Source organism: Phyllopteryx taeniolatus, chromosome 8, assembly GCF_024500385.1.
Source record: "Phyllopteryx taeniolatus isolate TA_2022b chromosome 8, UOR_Ptae_1.2, whole genome shotgun sequence".
Classification (NCBI taxonomy): Eukaryota; Metazoa; Chordata; class Actinopteri; order Syngnathiformes; family Syngnathidae; genus Phyllopteryx; species Phyllopteryx taeniolatus.
The window spans coordinates 10,165,804-10,186,473 of record NC_084509.1 but is presented as its reverse complement, the minus strand read 5'-3'; the positions used below and the strand labels follow the sequence as shown (position 1 = coordinate 10,186,473).

Genomic DNA, 20,670 nt, shown 5'->3' with positions numbered 1-20,670 from the left:
GATGACTTTTTTGTAATATTTACAGGTATAACATGTCTTTTCCTCGTAACATTACTGTTTTATTCATTGTTGTGATATTTTTTGGCATAGTAATATTACTAATATTAAATTTTTTTCTCATGAATTGATTCTCTCTCTCTCGTGATAAAATGACTATTCTCCTATAATCGGACCGTTGTGTCATAATACTACGACTTAACTTTGGATTTTTTTAACTTCTAATGCTTGGAGCTTTATCACTTAAAATTCTTTTGTTTGTAATATATTTTTTGTACTATTACAACTTTATGCCCTGCGATTGGCTGGCAACCAGTTCAGGGTGTACCCCGCCTCCTGCCCGATGATAGCTGTGATAGGCTCCAGCACGCCCGCGACCCTAGTGAGGAGAAGCGACTCAGAAAATGGATTAATGGATATTACAACTTTATCTTTGTAAAATTATCATATTTTTGGTATGCATCCATCCATTATCTGAGCCGCTTCTCCTCACTAGGGTCGCGGGCGTGCTGGAGCCTATCCCAGCTGTCATCGGGCAGGAGGCGGGGTACACCCTGAACTGGTTGCCAGCCAATCGCAGGGCACATACAAACAAACAACCATTCGCACTCACAGTCATGCCTACGGGCAATTTAGAGTCTCCAATTAATGAATGTTTTTTGGGATGTGGGAGGAAACCGGAGTGCCCGGAGAAAACCCACGCAGGCACAGGGAGAACATGCAAACTCCACACAGGCGGGGCCGGGGATTGAACCCGGGTCCTCAGAACTGTGAGCCTGACGCTCTAACCAGTCGGCCACCGTGCCGCCTATTTTTGGTATAATAATATGATTTTTTTCTCTTGGAATATTACACCTTTTACCCTCGTAATATAACTTCATTACTCTTGGAAAAATTATGACTTTTCCCCCAGTGAAATTTTGTATTTTCTTCATTATATTTATTATATCATAATTTTTTTCTTAATATTCTGTAATATTACAACTTTGTTCTCATAACATGACTTTTTTTCTAGCAATGTTATAACTTTTTTCTTGTCAAATTGGATTATTATTTTTGCTTTTCAGTGTGGCCTTAAGACTCCCACTGAAAATGAAAATTATTGGTCTTGCGTGCATTGTTTGTTTACATATAGTGTAAGAGTTAAATGTAGAATGTGGGGGTGCGAGACTACAGTCTTCTTTTGAAACTACATTCTTGTGTTATTATTATTAATGTAAGACTAAGGTTGCCAGCGAGGATCACCTTGCTGGTGTGTGTTTACTTCATAGCTCATACAGCCACTACTAGACTATCATTTACTACTAGACATGCATATACAGTATTTCAAACAACATAGCATATATGGATCCTAAAAGGCTAATTGTACAAGCTAGAATGCATACTGTATATTCGAGGTGGGGAAAAAAAGTGAGGGGGTCTTGCATGCGAGCTGCAGGGAAGTCTAGTCCAATTGATTTGGTTTCTTAGCAACAAAACAGATGGAACTGGGGATCAGTTGCTAATGAAAAAAAACAAAAAAAAAAAACAAAGGAACAGTCGAAGCACTGTAACGAGAAAACCGACCCTTTTTTCGCCTCACAAAAGGAGTTTTTACAATCATTGGATGTGGAATTCTAGTGTAAAAAAATGCCCTTTTGTACACGTACAGCACACATAACCATGGCTCTTCAGGACTAATGTGCAAATTAGGTGCTTAAAGAATCATCATAATAATAATAACAATATAAATCAGCTCTGTGGACCCGCACACTCGCTCACACTCTCTCGCGCGCACATACAGTAGTAGTTTTACATGAGCTAAAAGTGACGGTAAACGAGGAAAAAGGCAGTGAAGCAAGTGTTGCAAATAGACTGAAGATACGGCATTACTGTTTGGCCTCGGCCAGTCTATTGCTGATCTCTTTGTTCTTCTTGGTGACGCTCGCCTCCGCCGCAGCTTCTGCTTCTTTCTTCTTGGCGGACGCTGCGAGCAGCTTCTTCTCCTTGTTCTCCTTGGCCTTCTTCACAGCCTTCCCCGTCACCGTCTTCTTCGGCCTGATGCGAGATGCCGACTTGTCCGCCTACAAACAAAAAGCCATCAGAATGTAAATAGAAAATATAGTTGAGCTAGTTTGACTATGTTTTGAGCATGCATACCCTTAAAGTGTCCTATGGGTGGTAATGGAGGTTAGTGTAATGACAATAAAACAGCACAAAAAGGGTTTTTGTGCTTTTTCTTGGAGGGAAAAAACAAAGTGACATGATCAGTTTTTACACTCTCTATTAGTTTTTGTTAGTACAGTATATGACTTTCTTACAGTGGCTATGAAAAGTCTACACACCCCTGTTCAAATGCCAGGCTTTTGTGATATAGAAAAAACGAGACCAAGAGAAACCATTTCAAAAAAATAATAAGAATCCGCCATTAATGTGACTATAACCTGTAGTTCAAATGAAAAAATATATATTTTTGGGGAGAGGGAGAAGTACAAATAAAATAATAACAGAAATAATCTCTTACAACAGAGGATGTAGCTGTATTCAGAATTAATCACATTTAAACTCATGTTAAATGGGAGGCAGCATGCACGTGCCACCATTTTTAGCAGAGCCTGAAAGTTTTGAAATATACCTTTTGAAATTATGGTCAAAAAGTTGAATCTTGGTTTCATTGGACCATAACAAAATCTCCCAAACACATGTCATATTTTTTTGCAGTTGAGTTGGACAGGGGATAGGTTATAATAACGGAAGAAAAAGTTTTGAAATAATTTATCTTGGCCAAATTTATTTATAGAAAAACTGTCATTTGGAACAGGGGTTTGTAGACTTTTTTTTATCCACTGTATGTTAAACTGGGCCACCTCCAGTTTTTCCCAAAGAAAATAATAGAAAGAGAAATAATATTTTCCGGGTCAAACATTGGCAACTACGACTTTATTCTTGTAAAATTAGGACTTTCTTTTCTTTAAAAAATTAAACAAAACACTAATTTCTTCCTCGTAATGCAACTACTACTTTTTCTTGTAATATTTAGACTTTAATTTTGTTATATTACAACTTTTTTCCTCTTACATTTTTTTTTCTTAAAATCACAGCTTTTTCCCTTGTAATAATATTGTAATCTTTCAACTTTTAGTGTACAGCTTATTTATTTTAAAATTACAACTTTTCCTCCTCATAATAGTACAACGTTGAATGTAATAAAATCACAACTTTTGTTTGTAAATTAGGACTTCTTTTCATAATTCTATTCTAATTGTATTTTTCCCCATCTTAATCTTACAATGCAATTCTCATAAAATATTAGTTTTTCTCTTGTAAAACTATTCAGTATTATAAAATTAAAATGTTGTTCTCATAAAATCACAACTCATTTTTATGTAATGGTAAGACTTTAATCTTGTAACATTACATCTTTTAAAAAAAAATTAAATTAGGACTTATTCCTGTAAAAAAAAAAATTTTTGGGAGGTTTTCAGCATTATATTTTTCGAATGTAATCTTATTATTTCCAGCGTTTTAAAATTTAGCATTTGCCCCTTGTAATATTGTGAATGTATTCTCATAAAATGATTAAAATGATATGATAAATTATATATATCTTATATATTAAATGCGAGAGACAAATAGTCATTTGTCTCAATATTACCATCTTAATCTTAGACATTGAAATAATTTGTTCCAGGCTCAATCTGTGCCCCCAAATAAAACCCTTATGAAGTTAGCTGTATGTCGTGAACACTGTAAATTGTAAAAACAACAATCATGACTAAATATTCCTTCAGGAATGCACTGATGATTGCACGATTACATTAACATGCTACAAATGTCAACCAATGATTTGTGTACAGTTAATCACTGTAAATCATAAAAAAACCCCAATAAATATGACTATATATTCCCTAGATAGGCTCGACATTGTCAGGCAAAATAGCCAACAAAATCTCATCAGAAAATTTTGTTTTTTGTGAATTAATCCACTCCAGGGTCCCATATAAAGCGCTTCATGATTCATGACAGGTGCTCTCGTAAAGGTGTTAAGCACTGTATACAGTATACACAGCATCACCAAAACCTGTGGGATACATTGTGGTCGTCTAAAACGATGCATTTGTAGTAATGGATGAATCCACAAAATTGTCATGAATGATTCACAGGATTAATCAAAAGAAATGAGGTGATGCAGGCAACCGGTGAGGAGATCTTTAATAATAATCATAATAATAAGGTAGTGATGAATAGGGACTCAGTCTTGTAGTGCATATTGTGGTTGTGTGTGCGTGTGTGTGTGTGTAGTCTGAGGTGAGCCTCCATGCTTTTCTAATGGAAACACACCTGACTACAGCAGATTAAGAACAGACCTGCTCTCAGCCTCTGACACGTCCTATGAGAATAAGAGAGGGAGGGGCTACATGAACACATGTTGACACACACATACACACACACACACACACACACAAATTGCACAGCGCACACAGACACTATATGGGACAACTATTTCTGTTATGAATGGAAAAATTCAAACAGCGCATCATAAGATCCAATACAAGCCTAATACCTCCACCAAGGCAAAAAAAAAAAATTATTCATTTTATACAATTTTAGAACCAAAATACACTCATTCATACATACCCATTATATTCACTTAAATATGAAATGAAAAGTGGGGAAAAAAATCCTAAAAAAGATTCAACATTGCATTCACGCATAGTATGGACAAACCTCTTATGCATCATAATGATGATATTATTATATTAAATTAACGACCCAACCTCACAAGTTTAAACAAAAGTGGAAATGAATTCCTGATAAATGAACTTTAAGAAAATCTAAATGAAACACAGCCGCCACACAGTTCGGAGGATCCGGGTTGAAATCCGGTCCCGCCTTTGTGGAGTTTGCATGCTCTCCCCCGTGCCTGCCTGGGTTTTCACCGGGTTGCCTACCCACATCCCAAAAACATGCGTGCGTGGTAGGTTGATTGAAGACTCTAAATATTAACTACATATTATTATATGGCCAAAATTACTTTTCAAAAACATTATTGGGGTTGTAGTTTACGGCGATGTAAAAGCTTTATCATGGTGAAGGTTGTTTGTAATATTTTGGTTTTTGCTTTAAAACTAACCACCATGGCTTTCAAAAGTAAGTTTTTCTGTATCTCATTAGATTGTACATGTCTACCTAATGATGTGAAAGTAAACAATAGAGCCATTTAAACATTGTTAAAAGGGATATCCACTGATATAAAGACATGTTATTGACTGAGATGACCTCACAGTGTAAAAATGGCGTGAGCCTTAGTAACAAGCCGTCCTTAGGAGAGGTGTGTGGCGGTGGGGGTATGTGGGGGGGCGTCCACTCACCTTGGGGGGCTCCTTTCCGGGCTCGCTGTACAGGCTGCGTATCCGCCTGCGCTCCAGCAGTTTGTTGTCGGCCGGCTGGGCCTTGACCTGCTCGCCCCTGAAGGTGGCGCTGTAGCTGGTTTCCAGACTGGTCTCCTTCTCCACCGGGGGTTTGTACTGGGCCGCCGCCTTGATGGGCTTGACCGGTTTCACATCCTTGTAGGCCTTGAACTCAGTTCTACAAGAAAACAGCAACATGATGTTTCATGTCTTTGCTTTAGTAAAGGCTTTTAGTGTCCCCGGGGAGCACTTTGCTTTATGGTCTCAGCTGCTCATTTGGTTACCAGTAACTACAGAAGTCTACAAATGCACATCAAGTGGAACTTCAGAGGTTGAACATCCCAAAAGTGGCACAAGTCAAACGGAATTTGGGAGTTCAAACTAGGGCAGCCACTATCGAATATTTTCAGAATTTCATATTCTACCGATAATCTAAAGCGGTGCTTTGAGATACGACTTTCATTTGTTCCTTGACCACTGTCGTAACTCAAAACACCTGTGTCTCAAATCAGCTTTCCCCAGTGATGTGAACGCAAATCCCATTAACCTCCTAAAAAAAAAAACTGCAACATGTTTTTGTAATGTGCTTTTTTGGGTGAGGAAAATAGTACTTAGCAAATGCAATGAAAAAGAATTTAACAGCTTTGTCACACGTTCTCCTGCAATGCACATTGTGCTGCTCATCCTTGGCCAACTGGAGGCGGTATAAGGCAGCCATACGGATATACTGTACTGGAGACTCAGCTCCTTTATCGGCAGTAATATTAGTCGTTCTTTGCAGCGGATAAAGAATATATGCGTGTGACTATTGTTACAGGGTCTATTTACATATGTTGCGGCACCATTTGGGTTCAGATATCTGTTGCTTAAATGGTAACAACAAAGTCACATCCGTGCTAATGCATGTAGTTTGCCATTGCATGTTAGCATTCAGGTAGCAGAGGCTACCTTGAAATACATAACTTGTAATTCACTTTGTTTTATGTTTAGTTTGAGAGTAAACTTCAGCTGGGAGTGACAATAAAGAGCTTGAAGCCTCGGGAAGAATATTTATGATTCATAGCTGCCAAACTGCCGCTTGTTGTGAAGTGACTTGAGTCGCTTGCCACCATACAGCGCTTGAATCTCAAGATGGCGCTCGCAAGTCGAAGCAAAAAATCGGCCCGTATCTCAGGGCACCACTGTAATTGGATACAAATGGATTCTTAAACGCAACGACATGCGTGCGACTGCAGAACATTAGCCCGTGTGGAAAAAAATGATCCCTGCGAAGCTGCGAGGCAGACATTTTCATTTGGCTTTGCTGCAATCGAATGATTCGAGTTATCCGATGAATTATTGAAGTCCTAGTTGAAACCATCATCTCGAACATCACGTGCGACTTCAGTGAGCAGCTACAGTAAAATACCTCGAGTGTGTTTTGCTTTTGCTTTTTCACCACAGACAGATACCAGTGAACTTTTGGGATGTTTAACTTCGGAGGTTGTACTGCAGTTTCTGTTACCAGTCTGGAAAAAGGCCACAGACGTAACACAACGTAAATATGCATCTGGTCGCTGCTAAAGAGCCTCATATTGACGGTCCACTGTGTAAAGTACATTAGCCCGGCCGTAATAGTCATTCCAGCCAATAAAGCTTAACTGCTCATTACGCCATATTCATATTCATATTTATGTCTTCAGTGGAAAGAGAAGATCATGGGGCGATCTCCGTGCAACCAACCTCCCAGCAGTTGATTCAATTATTCATTAGGTTCTGAATGCAGGAAGCCAGCCCGCCAATGTGATTATAGAGAACAGCACACATGATTACTGTACAGGCACAACCTTTTTTTTTTTTCCGCTGGCTTCATTCGTGCTACACACAACATTGATTTGGTAGCGCTGGGAGGGAAGAGCCAATCAATACATTAGCCTTATCTTGACAGAAATATTGCTCACAGAAGTCATGGGGGTCTTGTAACAGGAGAATGCGCAACAAACCACGTCGCTGTGCTACTCCATCCTGCTTATATATAGCACACAGCAGCGTAAATACACCTCGGGATCTTGCCATATATGTACAGTATACTGTTGAGTTCTATTACTTTATAGCGACATTTCTATTGTCATCAGTTGTGCAGTTGCATTGCTTAATGGGTGCAATGTAACTATAACACAGTAAAAAAACCATGTGATTACACCTAGGCAAATAAGGACAAATATGGTATTTCCACAAGTAACAGCCTTAACTCTGATACAGTACTTGCCATGCCTCGATTAATCATCAGGTTGTGTTGTTCCCAATAAAAAACAATGAAAACCTAAAACTCAGGAAAACCGTGTGATTACTCCTATCCAAGAGAAATAATGACATATATCGTATTTCTTCAATTAATGGTGGGTTGTCCCATAAAATAAATAACTGCTGCATCTCAAATACAACAAAATAAAAACAGATGGTGCCTATAGACAGCTGTAAATATACCTTTACTATAACTGATACCACATGGCATCTGTAAAGTCGACACTTTACCGTTGAGGGAGAAAGTGCTGCTGAAAAATGAGAAACAATGTAGCGGTCAGTAACGGAGGCCAGAATAAAAGTATATCCTATAAAATATACATCAGTACAAAAGCTGAACATATACTGTATATCAGGTTTGAGACTGCAACTATCAATTACTTTAATAATAAATTGATGTTGATTAATCGGATTTAAAAATGTTTTTAAAATTTACATCCTTTCATTCAAAAACAGGACATTATGTCAACATGACAATGCAGAAAATGCACAAACATAAAATGATTATGATTCAGTTACTCGTTTGGTCCGTAACATGCCAGAAAATACTCAAAATGTTGAAAATTGTCTTCCAAAGTAAAAAAAATAAATAAAAAAAAGATGTCTGCAAATGTCTTATTTTGATGTAACAAAATGATAATCAGCCTGCTTTGCTACTATAATACATATAATTATTAATATTTATTGTTGAGAGGCTGACATTTCGAGGATTTGGACAATTTTGAGTTAAACGAGGTCTCTCAACGATTAATCGATTATCAAAAATCAGTAGCGATCAATTTGATAATCGATTAGCTGTCAATTACTTGTTGCACCTCGAATCAGGTTTCAAGAAGTCAGTGCCCGCTGGCACCAGGTAGCCCCCAAAGACCAAGTGAGTAGCTCACGGGTCTGAGTTACATTTTTAAAATAGCTCACCAGTGATTTCCTAGGAATGTTGTACACGTGATTTTGCAATGTAGACATTTATAGAAATGAAGTGTTGCATACTGATATTTATGACCTCGTTATATCACTGTTGATAATTATTGTGATAAATCATTAAAATGATAAGTGTCTTTACAAAGATGGATGTCAGTAATTATTAATGAGAGCAGATTATGAAAGGTAGTTTGAGCAAATTTGTTCCTTTCAGAAGTGTGAATCAAACTCATAGCCCTTCACATTGGGTAGGTCAAAAGGTTGGTAATCCCCATATTATTGTGAACACATAATTTTATACAGTATATCATTCTCATTAAAAATCATGCATTTATGGAAAATGTATATTATTATAAAAATGTATTAGACAAAAAGGTCTAACTTCTTATATCTCACAACTTATCCCTAATAAACAACCAGTACTCGCTGCGATTGAGTAAATAAATACCTTAGGAAAAACTAATCAATAATTAATGACATATATATACAGATATATAGATATATTAGGGCAACATTTTCAATATACAGTAAAAATATTAAATTAGAAAGTGATGAATGATAGTATTAGTGGTGAAAATGTACATTATTATTTAAATATTAGAATTTGTATTTAAAAAAATGCATTGGACAAATGAAGGCCTCATCTATGAACGCCTTACCCTTAATAAATGTCAGGTACTCTCTGAAGTAGAGTAGGAAATATGGTATAAAATGGACTATAAAAACATGATATTATAATGTCTACCATTAGTATCAAATACAGTATATTTCACATTTATACATATAATGACTTCAAGTGATGGATGATATGGCGTGAGTAGAGGGAGCCATATGTGGCGTTCAGGGACCATCTGTTCAAAAGACAATGTGTAAATGGGCATGTTTTTCAGCATGTTCCGTGCCTTTGAAAAGATGGCGAACGTTGCGAGGGAGGGTGCCAGACGTCTCGACGTTACCTGTAGCTGCTGCTCGAAGTGCTCGTGGTCTGCTTTATGTGCCTGTTGAGCGCGTCGGCGGCCGCCCTGCCTTTGCCACTCCCGGGCGCCTCTTGGTCTTTCCTCTCGGCGGACTTGTCCCTTCTGGCCGGCTCCTTCACCTCCTTCTCCTGGAGCTTCTCCTCCAGCTCGCTTTTTTCCACGCCGCTCTCTATCTCGGCGGCCACTCGCTCCACCTTCCCCGCGGTAGGGGGGAGCAGGCCGGCTTTGGGGATCCAGGGGTGATCGTGCTTCTTCGGGATGGGCCACGCTTTGTAGTCCTTCTGGTACTGGGTCTCCGGGTTGAAGGGTCCGGCCGCGGGTTGGTACTCGTCCCTGGGCTTACAGCTGGGCTCCGGGCGCACTTTCCACGCCTTGAAGTCTTGCCGCATAACGGAGGAGGAGGCGTCCGAGGCGGCGGCGGGCGGTGCCTCGGCGGCCTCCGGCTGGCTCTCCGGTTGGCCCTCCGCAGCGGCCCGCCTCGGCTGCTTCTGCTGGACGTCAGAGTATTTGGTGAAGACCAGCGGCACGGCGATGTCCGCCTTGTCCAGCTCGCTCCAGAAGCGGTTGATGCAGCAAGCCCGCGTGATGCACGGCCACGCCATGGTGCGTTTTGTCGGTCGACGGTGGTGCTGACGCAGGCTCGGCCGTCGGCACGTTAGCGAGCTTTCCTGCTGCTTTCCTCCTGCAGGATGCCGAAGGGTTCGATGAACGTGCTGAGGTTGCACGGCGTGGCGTCAAGACGACCCCACCCACGTTTTGCACCTGAACGCAACTGCTTGTTTAATCCAGCAGAGGGAGGAAGTAGTACAACCCCAATTCCAATGAAGTTGGGACGTTGTATTAAACATAAATAAAAACAGAATACAATGATTTGCAAATCATGTTCGACCTATATTTAATAGAATACACTACAAAGACAATATATTTAATGTTCAAACTAATAAATGTGATTGTTTTGAGCAAATAATCATTAATTTAGAATTTTATGGCTGCAACACGTTCCAAAAAAGCTGGGACAGGGTCATGTTTACCACTGTGTTACATCACCTTTTCTTTTAACAACATTCAATAAACCTTTGGGAACTGAGGACACTAATTGTTGAAACTTTGTAGGTGGAATTCTTTCCCATTCTTGCTTGATGTACAGCTTCAGCTGTTCAACAGTCCGGGGTCTCTGTTTTCGTATTTTACGCTTCATAATGCGCCACACATTTTCAATGGGAGACAGTTCTGGACTGGAGGCAGGCCAGTCACATACCTGCACTCTTTTACTACAAAGCCACACTGTTGTAACACGTGCAGAATGCGGTTTGGCATTATCTTGCTGAAATAAACAGGGGCGTCCATGAAAAAGACGCAGCTTGGATGGCAGCATATGTTTCTCCAAAACCTGTGTGTACCTTTCAGCATTAACGGTGCCTTCACAGATGTGTAAGTTACCCATGCCATTGGCACTAACACAACTCCATACCATCACAGATGCTGGCTTTTGAACTTTGCATCCATAACAGTCCGGATGGTTCTTTTCCTCTTTGGCCCAGAGGACACGACGTCCACAATTTCCCAAAACAATTTTAAATGTGGACTCGTCGGACCACAGAACATGTTTCCACTTTGCATCAGTCCATCTTAGATGAGCTCGGGGCCAGAGAAGCCGGCGGCGTTTCTGGGTGTTGTTGATAAATGGCTTTTGCTTTTCATAGTAGTTTCAAGTTGCACTTACGGATGTAGCGCCGAACTGTATTTACTGAAATTGGTTTTCTGAAGTGTTCCTGAGTCCATGTGGCGATATCATTTACACATTGATGTCAGTTTTTGATCCAGTTCCACCTGAGGGTTCGAAGGTCATGGGCATTCAATGTTGGTTTTCCGCCTAGCCGCTAAATGGTGATTTCTCCAGATTCTCTGAACCTTTTGATATTATGAACCGTACATGATGAAATCCCTAAATTCCTTGCAATTGTACGTTGAGGAACATCGTCCTTAAACTGTTCGACTATTTTCTCAAGCACTTGTTCACAAAGAGGTGAACCTCACCCCATCTTTGCTTGTGAATGACTGAGCAATTCAGGGAAGCTCCTTTTATACCCAATCATGGCACCCACCTGTTCCCAATTAGCCTGTTCACCTGTGGGATGTTCCAAACAGGTGTTTGATGAGCATTCCTCAACTTTCTCAGTCTTTTTTTGCCACCTGTGCCAGCTTTTTTGGAACATGTTGCAGCCATAAAATTCCAAGTTAACGATTATTTGCTAAAAACAATAAAGTTTATCAGTTTGAACATGAAATATATTATCTCTGTAGTGTATTCAATTAAATATAGGTTGAACATGATTTGCAAATCATTGTAGTCTGTTTTTATTTATGTTTAACACAACATCCCAACTTCATTGGAATTGGGGTTGTAATTAGGACCATTAGTATACCACACTTTTTGTGACATTTTGCTTGGTGATGTGCCGTGAGATTTTTCTAATGTAAAATGTGTATATGGCTTTGGCTCAATAAAGGTCGTGAAAAAATGTTGTGGTGCAATCAGGAACAGCACCCGTGCAGTATAATGAGATCCAAAACAAGAGCTGCGTGAAGAATTCTGCCTGTACAAAGATGATCCTCGCTTTGGATTGGATCCCATGACATGGTGCAGCAGATTCTAATGTTCCTTGAAAGCAACACACACTAAAAACAAAAGATGACACTAAAGCAGTGATTCACGACAACTGTGCTGCCAATCAAATTAAAACATATGGCTGTTGGTGCGACTTTATCCAAATGCATTTAATTGGTCAGAAAACTATTTACTCAATATACAATTGTTCATCTATGCCAGGGATGTGTAATGACAAGCAGAACAATTAAATGCTTTCACTTGTTGCCAGAAGGTACATATTTAACCTGTGTTCCCACTTTTTGTGGCACACAAGCGGCTATTTCAAGAGTTGTATGAAAAATGATGATGAAAATGCCCACTTTCGGTTACACTTCAACACATGGTGCAGCTGTTTCAAATGTTCCTTGAAGGCATCACACACTAAATACAAAAGATGTCGCTAAAGCTACAGTCCAGAAACATAATGGATGCATTTTATTTGGTGTCCTCTTCTTCAGGCTCGGCTTCTAGCTCAGTATCGTCCTCGGGGTAAAGTCTGCAGTACTTGTCTACCATGACGTCCAAGTCTGGCTTGACGTGGGCGTTGACGTTGAGCACGGCCAGGCTGCGGTTCCACAGTTTTGCGGGCACGGCGTCCAGGTACGCCCGCAGCCGCTCGCCGGCCGTTGCGCCCTGGTGCTCCTCCATCCTGAGTACTGGCAGTGTGGAGAGCACCTTGAGGAAGGCATTGACGTTGGGGAAAAATTTGATGTCGGGCAGCTGCAGTGTCTCGTGAACAGTGGTGGGCAGGCGCACCTCCTTGCCGCGGTGCTTCCATTTGATCCGCCAACAGTGCAGCTCGGCCGGCAGCGTGTCGGGGCTGGGGAGGTCGGCGCGGTACACGTCGGCCGAGTTCTCCTCGCTGGTGTTGAATTTCATCTGGCCCATGATAGCGGGCACCAGCGACAGGCACTTGAGGACTTTGAGGTTGACCTCGGAGAACATCTCCTCCACCTCCTGCATGACGCTGTGGATGATTGGCAGTGTGACGTACTCCCGGTAGTAGGCCTCCGCTTGGATCTCGCCCATGTCAGTGGCGCGCTGCCTCTGAACAAAGAGTCGGGGGACGGCCACGGGGATCTCCATGGAGGCGGCCACGTTTGCCGCCTCCTCGTACCAGAACTCGTGGTACACGTCAATGTTGTCGTTGACCTCGTTGAGCGAGTGCATGACAGCGGTGAGGCTGTTGGCGGCGCAGAAGGCGTCCAGCGTCTCGCCTTGGAGGTTCCGGCCGAACGCTCGGGTGAAGGTGAGAACGCTCCTCAGGACCACGGCGGTCATCACCATCTCAAAGTCGGCGAGGATTTCCACGAGGGAGTAGGCGCTGGCCACCGCGGCGACCTCGAATGTGCCGTCCGCATTGTCTCGAATGGTGTCCAAGCAGGAGACAAGGGGCGGCAGGATGTCGAGGAGAACGTCGAAGACGTTATGTTGCTCGGTCCAGCCATCGCCGCAGGCCTGACGGAGCGCTGCCGCTTTTTCGTCGCTCTTTGGATAGTGAGAGGAGATAAACGTCTCCAGCCAGGCCTGCGCCGGCACGCTTTTGAAGGCGGCTGCCAACCTCCTGAGCGTTTCCATGAGCACCTGCACGTTGGGGAAGGGCAGACTGTTGGCCAGGTGAATGTTGAGCGCCATGCGCGAGCAGGGCATGTGCAAGGCCAGCGGGTACTTCTCCATCAGGAGCACGGCCACCGCCTTCATCTTGGTGGCCGACGCCCCGGTCACCTTGTGCGCCTGCCCGCGGCAGTCTTCCATGCTGAGCCCCCAGCGCTCCGTCAGCTGGGCCTCCAGACGCTCCACCAGCACCAGTTCGTCACCGTCGAAAGATACAAAGTCCAAAAACTCCTCGCGGAGGACGTTGTGCTGGTTGACGAAGCGCAAGAAGAGCGGCAGATGCTTGTCTCCGCCGAAGTCCACCAGGTCGTCGGTGACCAGCGAGAAGAAGCGGCCTTCCCTGGCCTCCATCAGCATCTCTTCCCTCACCGTGTTCTCACACACATCCAGGAGCTGGGACAGTTGCACCGAGGAGAGGAACTGGGCGTTCACCGGCATCGCCTCGAAGCGCTTCCTCAGGGCCTCGTCTCCGGCGTGCATGCGGTACTCCAGCAGCGCCTGGAAATTGTTGGACACGTTGCCACCGTCGAGGGCTTTGAAGGTCTCCAACGGGATGCACTGCTTGGCCAGCGTCAGGACCACCTCGAACAGAGAGCGCAGGTAATCGCGCAGCTGCTTCTCCTCCGCGGACATCTGCGGCTCGTCTGCACTATGATCTTCGGTGGCCGCTTCTTTTTTGGACTTCTCAGCAGAGGATGCCACTGAGGAGGGAAGAGGGAATGCAAAATTGATTGGTTAATTAACTGGTTAAGTCATGATATTTCTTGTTTTCTTGGGATATTTCTTTGTTTGTTTTTAAGTCATATCATTCTTGTTCTCTTGGGAAGTTTTTTTTTCCAGGGGGAGTGAGTAGTGACTATCACAAAATGGCCACCAATGTATGTTTGAAATTAGTTTTTTTTATTTATTTAAAAAAATAAAAAAATAAATTCCTTTAGCAGGGTGAAAATTTTGTCCTCAGGAGCCACATTTGATTTTTTAAAATTTAAAGATGGAGGTAAATTAGGTAAAACAAAAACGTGTAAAATATTTCATTAAAACAAAAAGATTCATGGTGATTGTTAAATTGTATTTAAAACTAGTAAAATTAACCAATTATATGATCAAATAAAATTACAATTGTTTAATGTACTGTATAGGACCACATTAGTGTGTATTTTACTACTATATAGATTTTTTTTTTAAATAATTACCTGTAGAGACAAATGAATACTAAACAGACGGATACATAGAAATGTCAAATAGTTTATTGTCATTATTACAGTGAATTATCTATACTTTAATCATAAGTACCGTATTTTCACGACCATAAGACGAACTTAAAAGTCTTAGATTTTCTCCACGCCTTATAATGTGGGGCGCCTTATGTGTGCACAGAGTTCCAACATCTATAAATGTTGTTGTGTGATGGGCGCTCCGCTCGACTTCTCTCTTTTTTTTTTTTAAGCATTTCCTGCCGACACGCCACTTACACAGAGGAAAAGCGGACGTGGCTGAGGACAGGGGAAGGGTGTGTGAAGTAGGATGCTAAAGCCACGCCCCCAGTAGGTATATAGCAGCGGGGTGTTTTATTATTTTTTTTTTTTTACCGCTTGACTGACTGGGAGCATTTCCCGGGTGTGCATTGTGCAAAACAACATCGGTTTGGCTAAGGACCCCCGGAAATGTCACCTACGAAGAGACACGCTTACGAAGCACAGTTTAAACTGCAAGCTCTCAGTTAGGCGGAGGAACATGGGAATCGAGCAGCCGTGAGAGAATTCAAGATCAACAAATCCATGGTTTGCAAGTGGAGGAAGCAGGAAAACGAGCGAAAAAAAAGAAAAACAAAACGCGGAAACAAGGCGAAGTGGCCAGAGTTGGAAGACCAATTTGAGCAATGGGTTAATGAGCAAAAAACAGCCGGGAGAACCGTCACCATTCGACTGAGTGCAATAACTCGGGGCTTGCCATCATTCCTGGAGGCTTGACAAACCGCTGGACATCCGTGTAAACAGGGCGTTCAAAGTGAAGTGAGCGGCGTGGGAGCCATGGATGTCAGATGGCGAACACAGTTTTACTAAGACTAGGAGGCAGCGCCGGGCAAGTTACGCCACAATTTGTGAATGGCTTGTGGATGCTCGGGCTAACGTGTCTGCTTGCACTGTTGTTCGAGCTTTCGTAAAAGCCGGCATCATTTCTGAAGAGCCTCACGGCAACGAGACTGACTCGAACCTGGCGTGTTTGATTGAGAACTTGCCCAGCTGTTCATTTCAGATACAGAACATGAGGACTTCGATGGATTTGTGGATGAGGATTGATCAAAAAATAACGTGAGTACATTGTTAAATACTTCAATAAAGTACAACCGATCTCAGTTTTGCTCCCGCTGCCTTTTTAAAAACATTGTTTTACCGTGCATGCATGCTAGCGTATGTTTTACCATGCCTGCACCCAATAATACGGTGCGCCTTATGTATGTGTTAAATACATAAATAGACCCCGTAACTGAGACTGCGCCTTTTAATACGGTGCGCCCTGCGCCCTATGGTCGTGAAAATGCAGTAAGCACCTATTTAATCAAATATATTTAAAAATGTTAAATATGAAAAGTTGTTTCGTTTGCTAATTTTATTTATTTTTTTATTTACAATGACCACATTTGATGCATTACATGAATAAAAAGTAGTGATGCACCGAAATAAAAAAATCTGCCGAAACACTGAAAGAAATTGCCAATTATTAGGAAAATTTCATTCCTGGATATGACTGCAGAGCTGCTAACCTACAGAAATTCACTTCCAGAACAATTCGTCTGACTTTCTATATTTTAAAAATTATGTCAAGAAAAGTACTGTGGGACAGTTATTGCAATATATTATATAGTAGAATAAAAATAATTCCGCAGTGTTCAATTGCACAACATAATCATTACTCTATAATCGTAACCGTTAATAAATTATAGCATTAATATTTATTTTAATGTATTTATTGCATCAACCTTGTAATGGCGGACGCATTTGTAGCCAATGTCTTCTCCTGCATGCTATTTTTCTTGTATCCACTACTGCTGCTGAAACGATGCAAATTTTCCCATTGTGGGACTAATAAAGGTTATCTTATAAAACACATTTAAACTTATGGGCCCTTTTTCTAAAATGACGTAGCGGACTAGTGGTGACGTACTAATTCATTTCCCGTTTCTGGTTTCGTTCCTGTGTGGCTGTCTAGCGTTAGTCTGTATTACAGTATTTTCTCTCTCGACACTTATTAATTTGCCTGCTATTTTGCTCTTCCAAGTTGGTTACTGTCTGCTATAACCCAGTTCCAGCCAGAACTATGTGACAAGTGTATTGTACTGATAATTACTCCTCATCATCCCTTTGTGATGACGATACTTGTCAGGAAAGTAGCTTATTCGCTGCCATGGAGGCAGTGATTAGTGACTTAGGCTGCGTTGACAACGGACGCAAAGTGCACGTTCACCTCTGCGGATTGACATCGTATTTAGCCGCGTTAGCTGGACCTCGTTGGTAGCTGAGACGGCGCAACACAGCTTGCAACACGCATTCCCCTTTAGTGACTTATGCTGCGGGCAATTTAGACTTTCCAATGAATCTACCGTGCATGTTTTTGGAATGTGTGAGGAAACCGGAGTGCTCGGAGAAAACCCACGCAGGCACGGGGAGAACATTCAAACTTCACACAGGCAAGGCCGGATTTGAACCCGGGTCCTCAGAACTGTGAGGCAGATGTGCTAACCAGTCACCCACTGTGCCAACCAGTCACCCACTGTGCCAACCAGTCACCCACTGTGCCAACCAGTCACCCACTGTGCCACTATAGCTCAATTAATTCAATAAATTACAAGACTCTTGATATCTACATGCTCTGTTGGCCAGGTTAAAGAACAGGGCAGGCCTTACCTTGTCGACTCGTTTTACAGCACGGCATCGAAGACACTTAATGGGCTCTTTACACGTAATCTCTCACATTTGCAAAACACAACTGTCTTTTCCAGTTTTGAAAAAACATGTTATTCTACATGCTGTGTTTACAGCACTTGCCCAAACTAACCATCACCGACATACATCGTCTTTCCCCCGCTTCTCTGGGATAGCTGGCTCACCTGTGGCCCTAATGAGGACCAAAGCTACCGAAAATGGATGGATTTTTCACATCAGATTCCAATCACACGTTTATGCCCCTTGCTTTGTGCACTGGTAAGAGAAAATTGTTCATACATAGTTGGATGCATACCATTGTTCAAAAATCAACAACATAATTACGATCGAGGGTGACCTAATTAAGGCGGTTTAAGTCCAAATTTACTTACATCTCCTTTCCTTGATTCGTCTTAGGTCCTCCTCAGTCTGAAATCAAAAGGAAGATTCCAGAATAATAAGTTTTACAAACAAAAGTTCAATTTAAAGATGACATTGTTTTCCCCCTCACTAGCTCCTTTATCTGCTTGCGGTGTTTAACGTGAGGATTTGCCAAATGGCTGGTCAGATCGAAGATGGTGGGAATGGCCGTATCCTTCAGCACCGTCCTGTAGGGGCTCTGACGAAGACACACAAGTTACAGGCCTTTTCAACATGACATCACATATATGTCCAAGTGGCAGAAGCTTTAGGATTCTCCAATCGCACCACTGGTAAACAAACCCTTCTGTGTCATTTGAAACAGGGCACAGAAATTGCAAAGAGGGTAAATGGCGATTTGAGCCTTTTTCTCTACTGCCCTAGTTTGAATGTATCAATCGAAAAGAAGATGTTATGTGAGATACTGTATTTTCACGACCATAAGGCGCACTTAAAAGTCTTCAATTTTCTCCAAAATGGACAGGGCGCCTTATGTGTGCACAGAGTTCCAACATCTATAAATGTTGTGTGATGAGCGGGTTCAATCCCCGGCCCCGCCTGTCTGGAGTTTGCATGTTCTCCCCGTGCCTGCGTGGGTTTTCTCCGGGCACTCCGGTATCCTCCCACATCCCAAAAACATGCATGGTAGGTTGATTGAAGACTCTAAATTGCCCGTAGGTGTGAACGTGAGTGCGAATGGTTGTTTGTTTCTATGTGCCCTGCGATTGGCTGTCGACCGGTTCAGGGTGTACCCCGCCTCCCGCCCAAAGATAGATGGGATAGGCTCCAGCATGCCTGCGACCCTAGTGAGGCTAAGCAGTAAAGAACATGGATGGATGGAATTTGAAAAATTTGGGGTATATTTGGCAGTGCAAGCCCAAACACACGTTTTAGTCATTGTTCTCTGGTCAGGTCAGTGGTCGGCAATCACTTTCTGCCACCCGGAAGAACCCTGGCGTCTATTGTTTTCAAACATTATGAAACAGCCTACAGATGGACAATGAATAAAAGCATGTAAGTATGTGAGGTACTCACTGTTCTGTACACCAGGGCCGGATCAAAATGTTTGGCACACAATCTGTAGTGCTTGTTCAACTGATCGGCGGTTTTGGCCTCCAGGTCCGCTCTGCGGCAGTTCTCTACCCATATACGACATCTGCAAGCACACAACCCACACTTTGTTGATGTCACGTCAGACACACAATACATTCTTGGATTACGACAGTCCCGACAAAGGTCGTATCGAGGTTACGACAGGGTCGGACGACATTAGAGACTGTCATGTATTGTAGGGTTTTCTTTTACAGTACAGTGTTGTTACACTCGCATATAATTGATATTGTAGCTGTTCAATGAGTGGTACAAGCTGCTGCCTTTGATGCAGACGGCGAGGGTTTGATTTCCGGCTCGTGCCCAAATATCCAGCCACTGCTGGTCCCAAGCAGTGCATCCGGTGTAACAACTGTACCAAACAAATCATGAGCGTACCTCAATGTGACCTCTGATAGGACAAGCTAAAAGTCGCAAAGACATAGCTGGCCAATGATCAACTGAGCAATAAAACACTTTGTTTTTAACATGTGCAAGTACAAAACAAACACAGGGATTTTATTTCCATGTTGGGTTACCAAAATATCATCAAGTATCGCAAATGATTTTCATCTAATATAAGCTTAAGTACCGCAAAATCGCTGTTATGGTGATATTGTCAAAATATCGTGATTATATCATAATCATGCTACCCCAATAGATATATCTATTATTTAAACACACCTATCCAGCATAATCTGGTGAGAGATAATACAATTACATTAAAAAAATGTCATTAATAATCACTTTTGATTGACTGTCAGAGGAACTAATTTAACAATTATTAATTATCGGGGTTGTTGTGATGTTGAGCTACACTGCATAATACTCAGGGATGTAAAAAAAAATTTTATTAACCTATTTCATATGCAGAAAACTACATTTTATTAAATAAATGGGGACAATTTTATGTTTTTTTTTTGTTTTTTTTTACAACCTTGTGTGACTTAAGGTGGTGGCAAAATTGACCGCGCGCGATGTGTTTGCACGCAAACTCCGGTTAGTTCCCCTAAACAAACATTACGATATAAAATATGATACCTTACCTTTCGGGGTCCCTCGGAAAGCGAAAAAAAGCCAAATCCGACTGTGTGCTCTTCCGCGTGCAGTTCGGCGCCGCGCAAAAATTCGGCATGTCTCAAGCTAGCTCGTTAGCGAGCTCGGCTACTGCTACGTTCGACTAACTTTGTTAGCGTTTTAAAAGTCGCTTCGTAAGATGCACCGCTCGAACTGTCGAACCAGACAGAGAGCGCCTGGCGGCGTCTCACTGAACGGCGTTATAACAAATGAAAGAATTGCTCTAGAGGAAATCATTTGACGGTTGTTGAATTTCGAGGAGCGCCGAACAGTGACCAAATCCTTTCGCTCGACGCAGTTCAGAAGCCGGCTATTGATTGGACAGAAAC

At 42.1% G+C, this 20,670-nt stretch overlaps 2 protein-coding genes across 4 annotated transcripts; both read right to left on the bottom strand.

The window, feature by feature from the left end:
- Positions 1-1,499: 1,499 nt before the first annotated feature.
- map6b (microtubule-associated protein 6b) lies at positions 1,500-10,373 on the bottom strand. 2 transcript variants are annotated; one of them, XM_061783060.1, is made up of 4 exons: positions 9,548-10,373; positions 5,349-5,565; positions 4,318-4,366; positions 1,930-2,060 (listed from the first exon to the last, which is right to left on the bottom strand). In XM_061783060.1, exons 1-3 carry the CDS (start codon positions 10,168-10,170, stop codon positions 4,322-4,324), a joined length of 885 nt encoding a protein of 294 aa, XP_061639044.1. In that variant the 5' UTR covers positions 10,171-10,373; the 3' UTR covers positions 1,930-2,060; positions 4,318-4,321. The 2 variants fall into 2 exon arrangements, with proteins under 2 accessions (XP_061639042.1, XP_061639044.1); XM_061783058.1 differs by lacking the exon at positions 4,318-4,366 and having other exon boundaries at positions 1,500-2,060; positions 9,548-10,363.
- Positions 10,374-12,319: 1,946 nt separating this feature from the next.
- On the bottom strand, positions 12,320-20,657 carry thap12b (THAP domain containing 12b). Of its 2 annotated transcripts, XM_061782458.1 has the most exons (5): positions 20,311-20,657; positions 19,211-19,331; positions 18,267-18,374; positions 18,148-18,184; positions 12,320-14,533 (listed from the first exon to the last, which is right to left on the bottom strand). In XM_061782458.1, exons 1-5 carry the CDS (start codon positions 20,397-20,399, stop codon positions 12,654-12,656), a joined length of 2,235 nt encoding a protein of 744 aa, XP_061638442.1. In that variant the 5' UTR covers positions 20,400-20,657; the 3' UTR covers positions 12,320-12,653. The 2 variants fall into 2 exon arrangements, with proteins under 2 accessions (XP_061638442.1, XP_061638444.1); XM_061782460.1 differs by lacking the exon at positions 18,267-18,374.
- Positions 20,658-20,670: the final 13 nt, after the last annotated feature.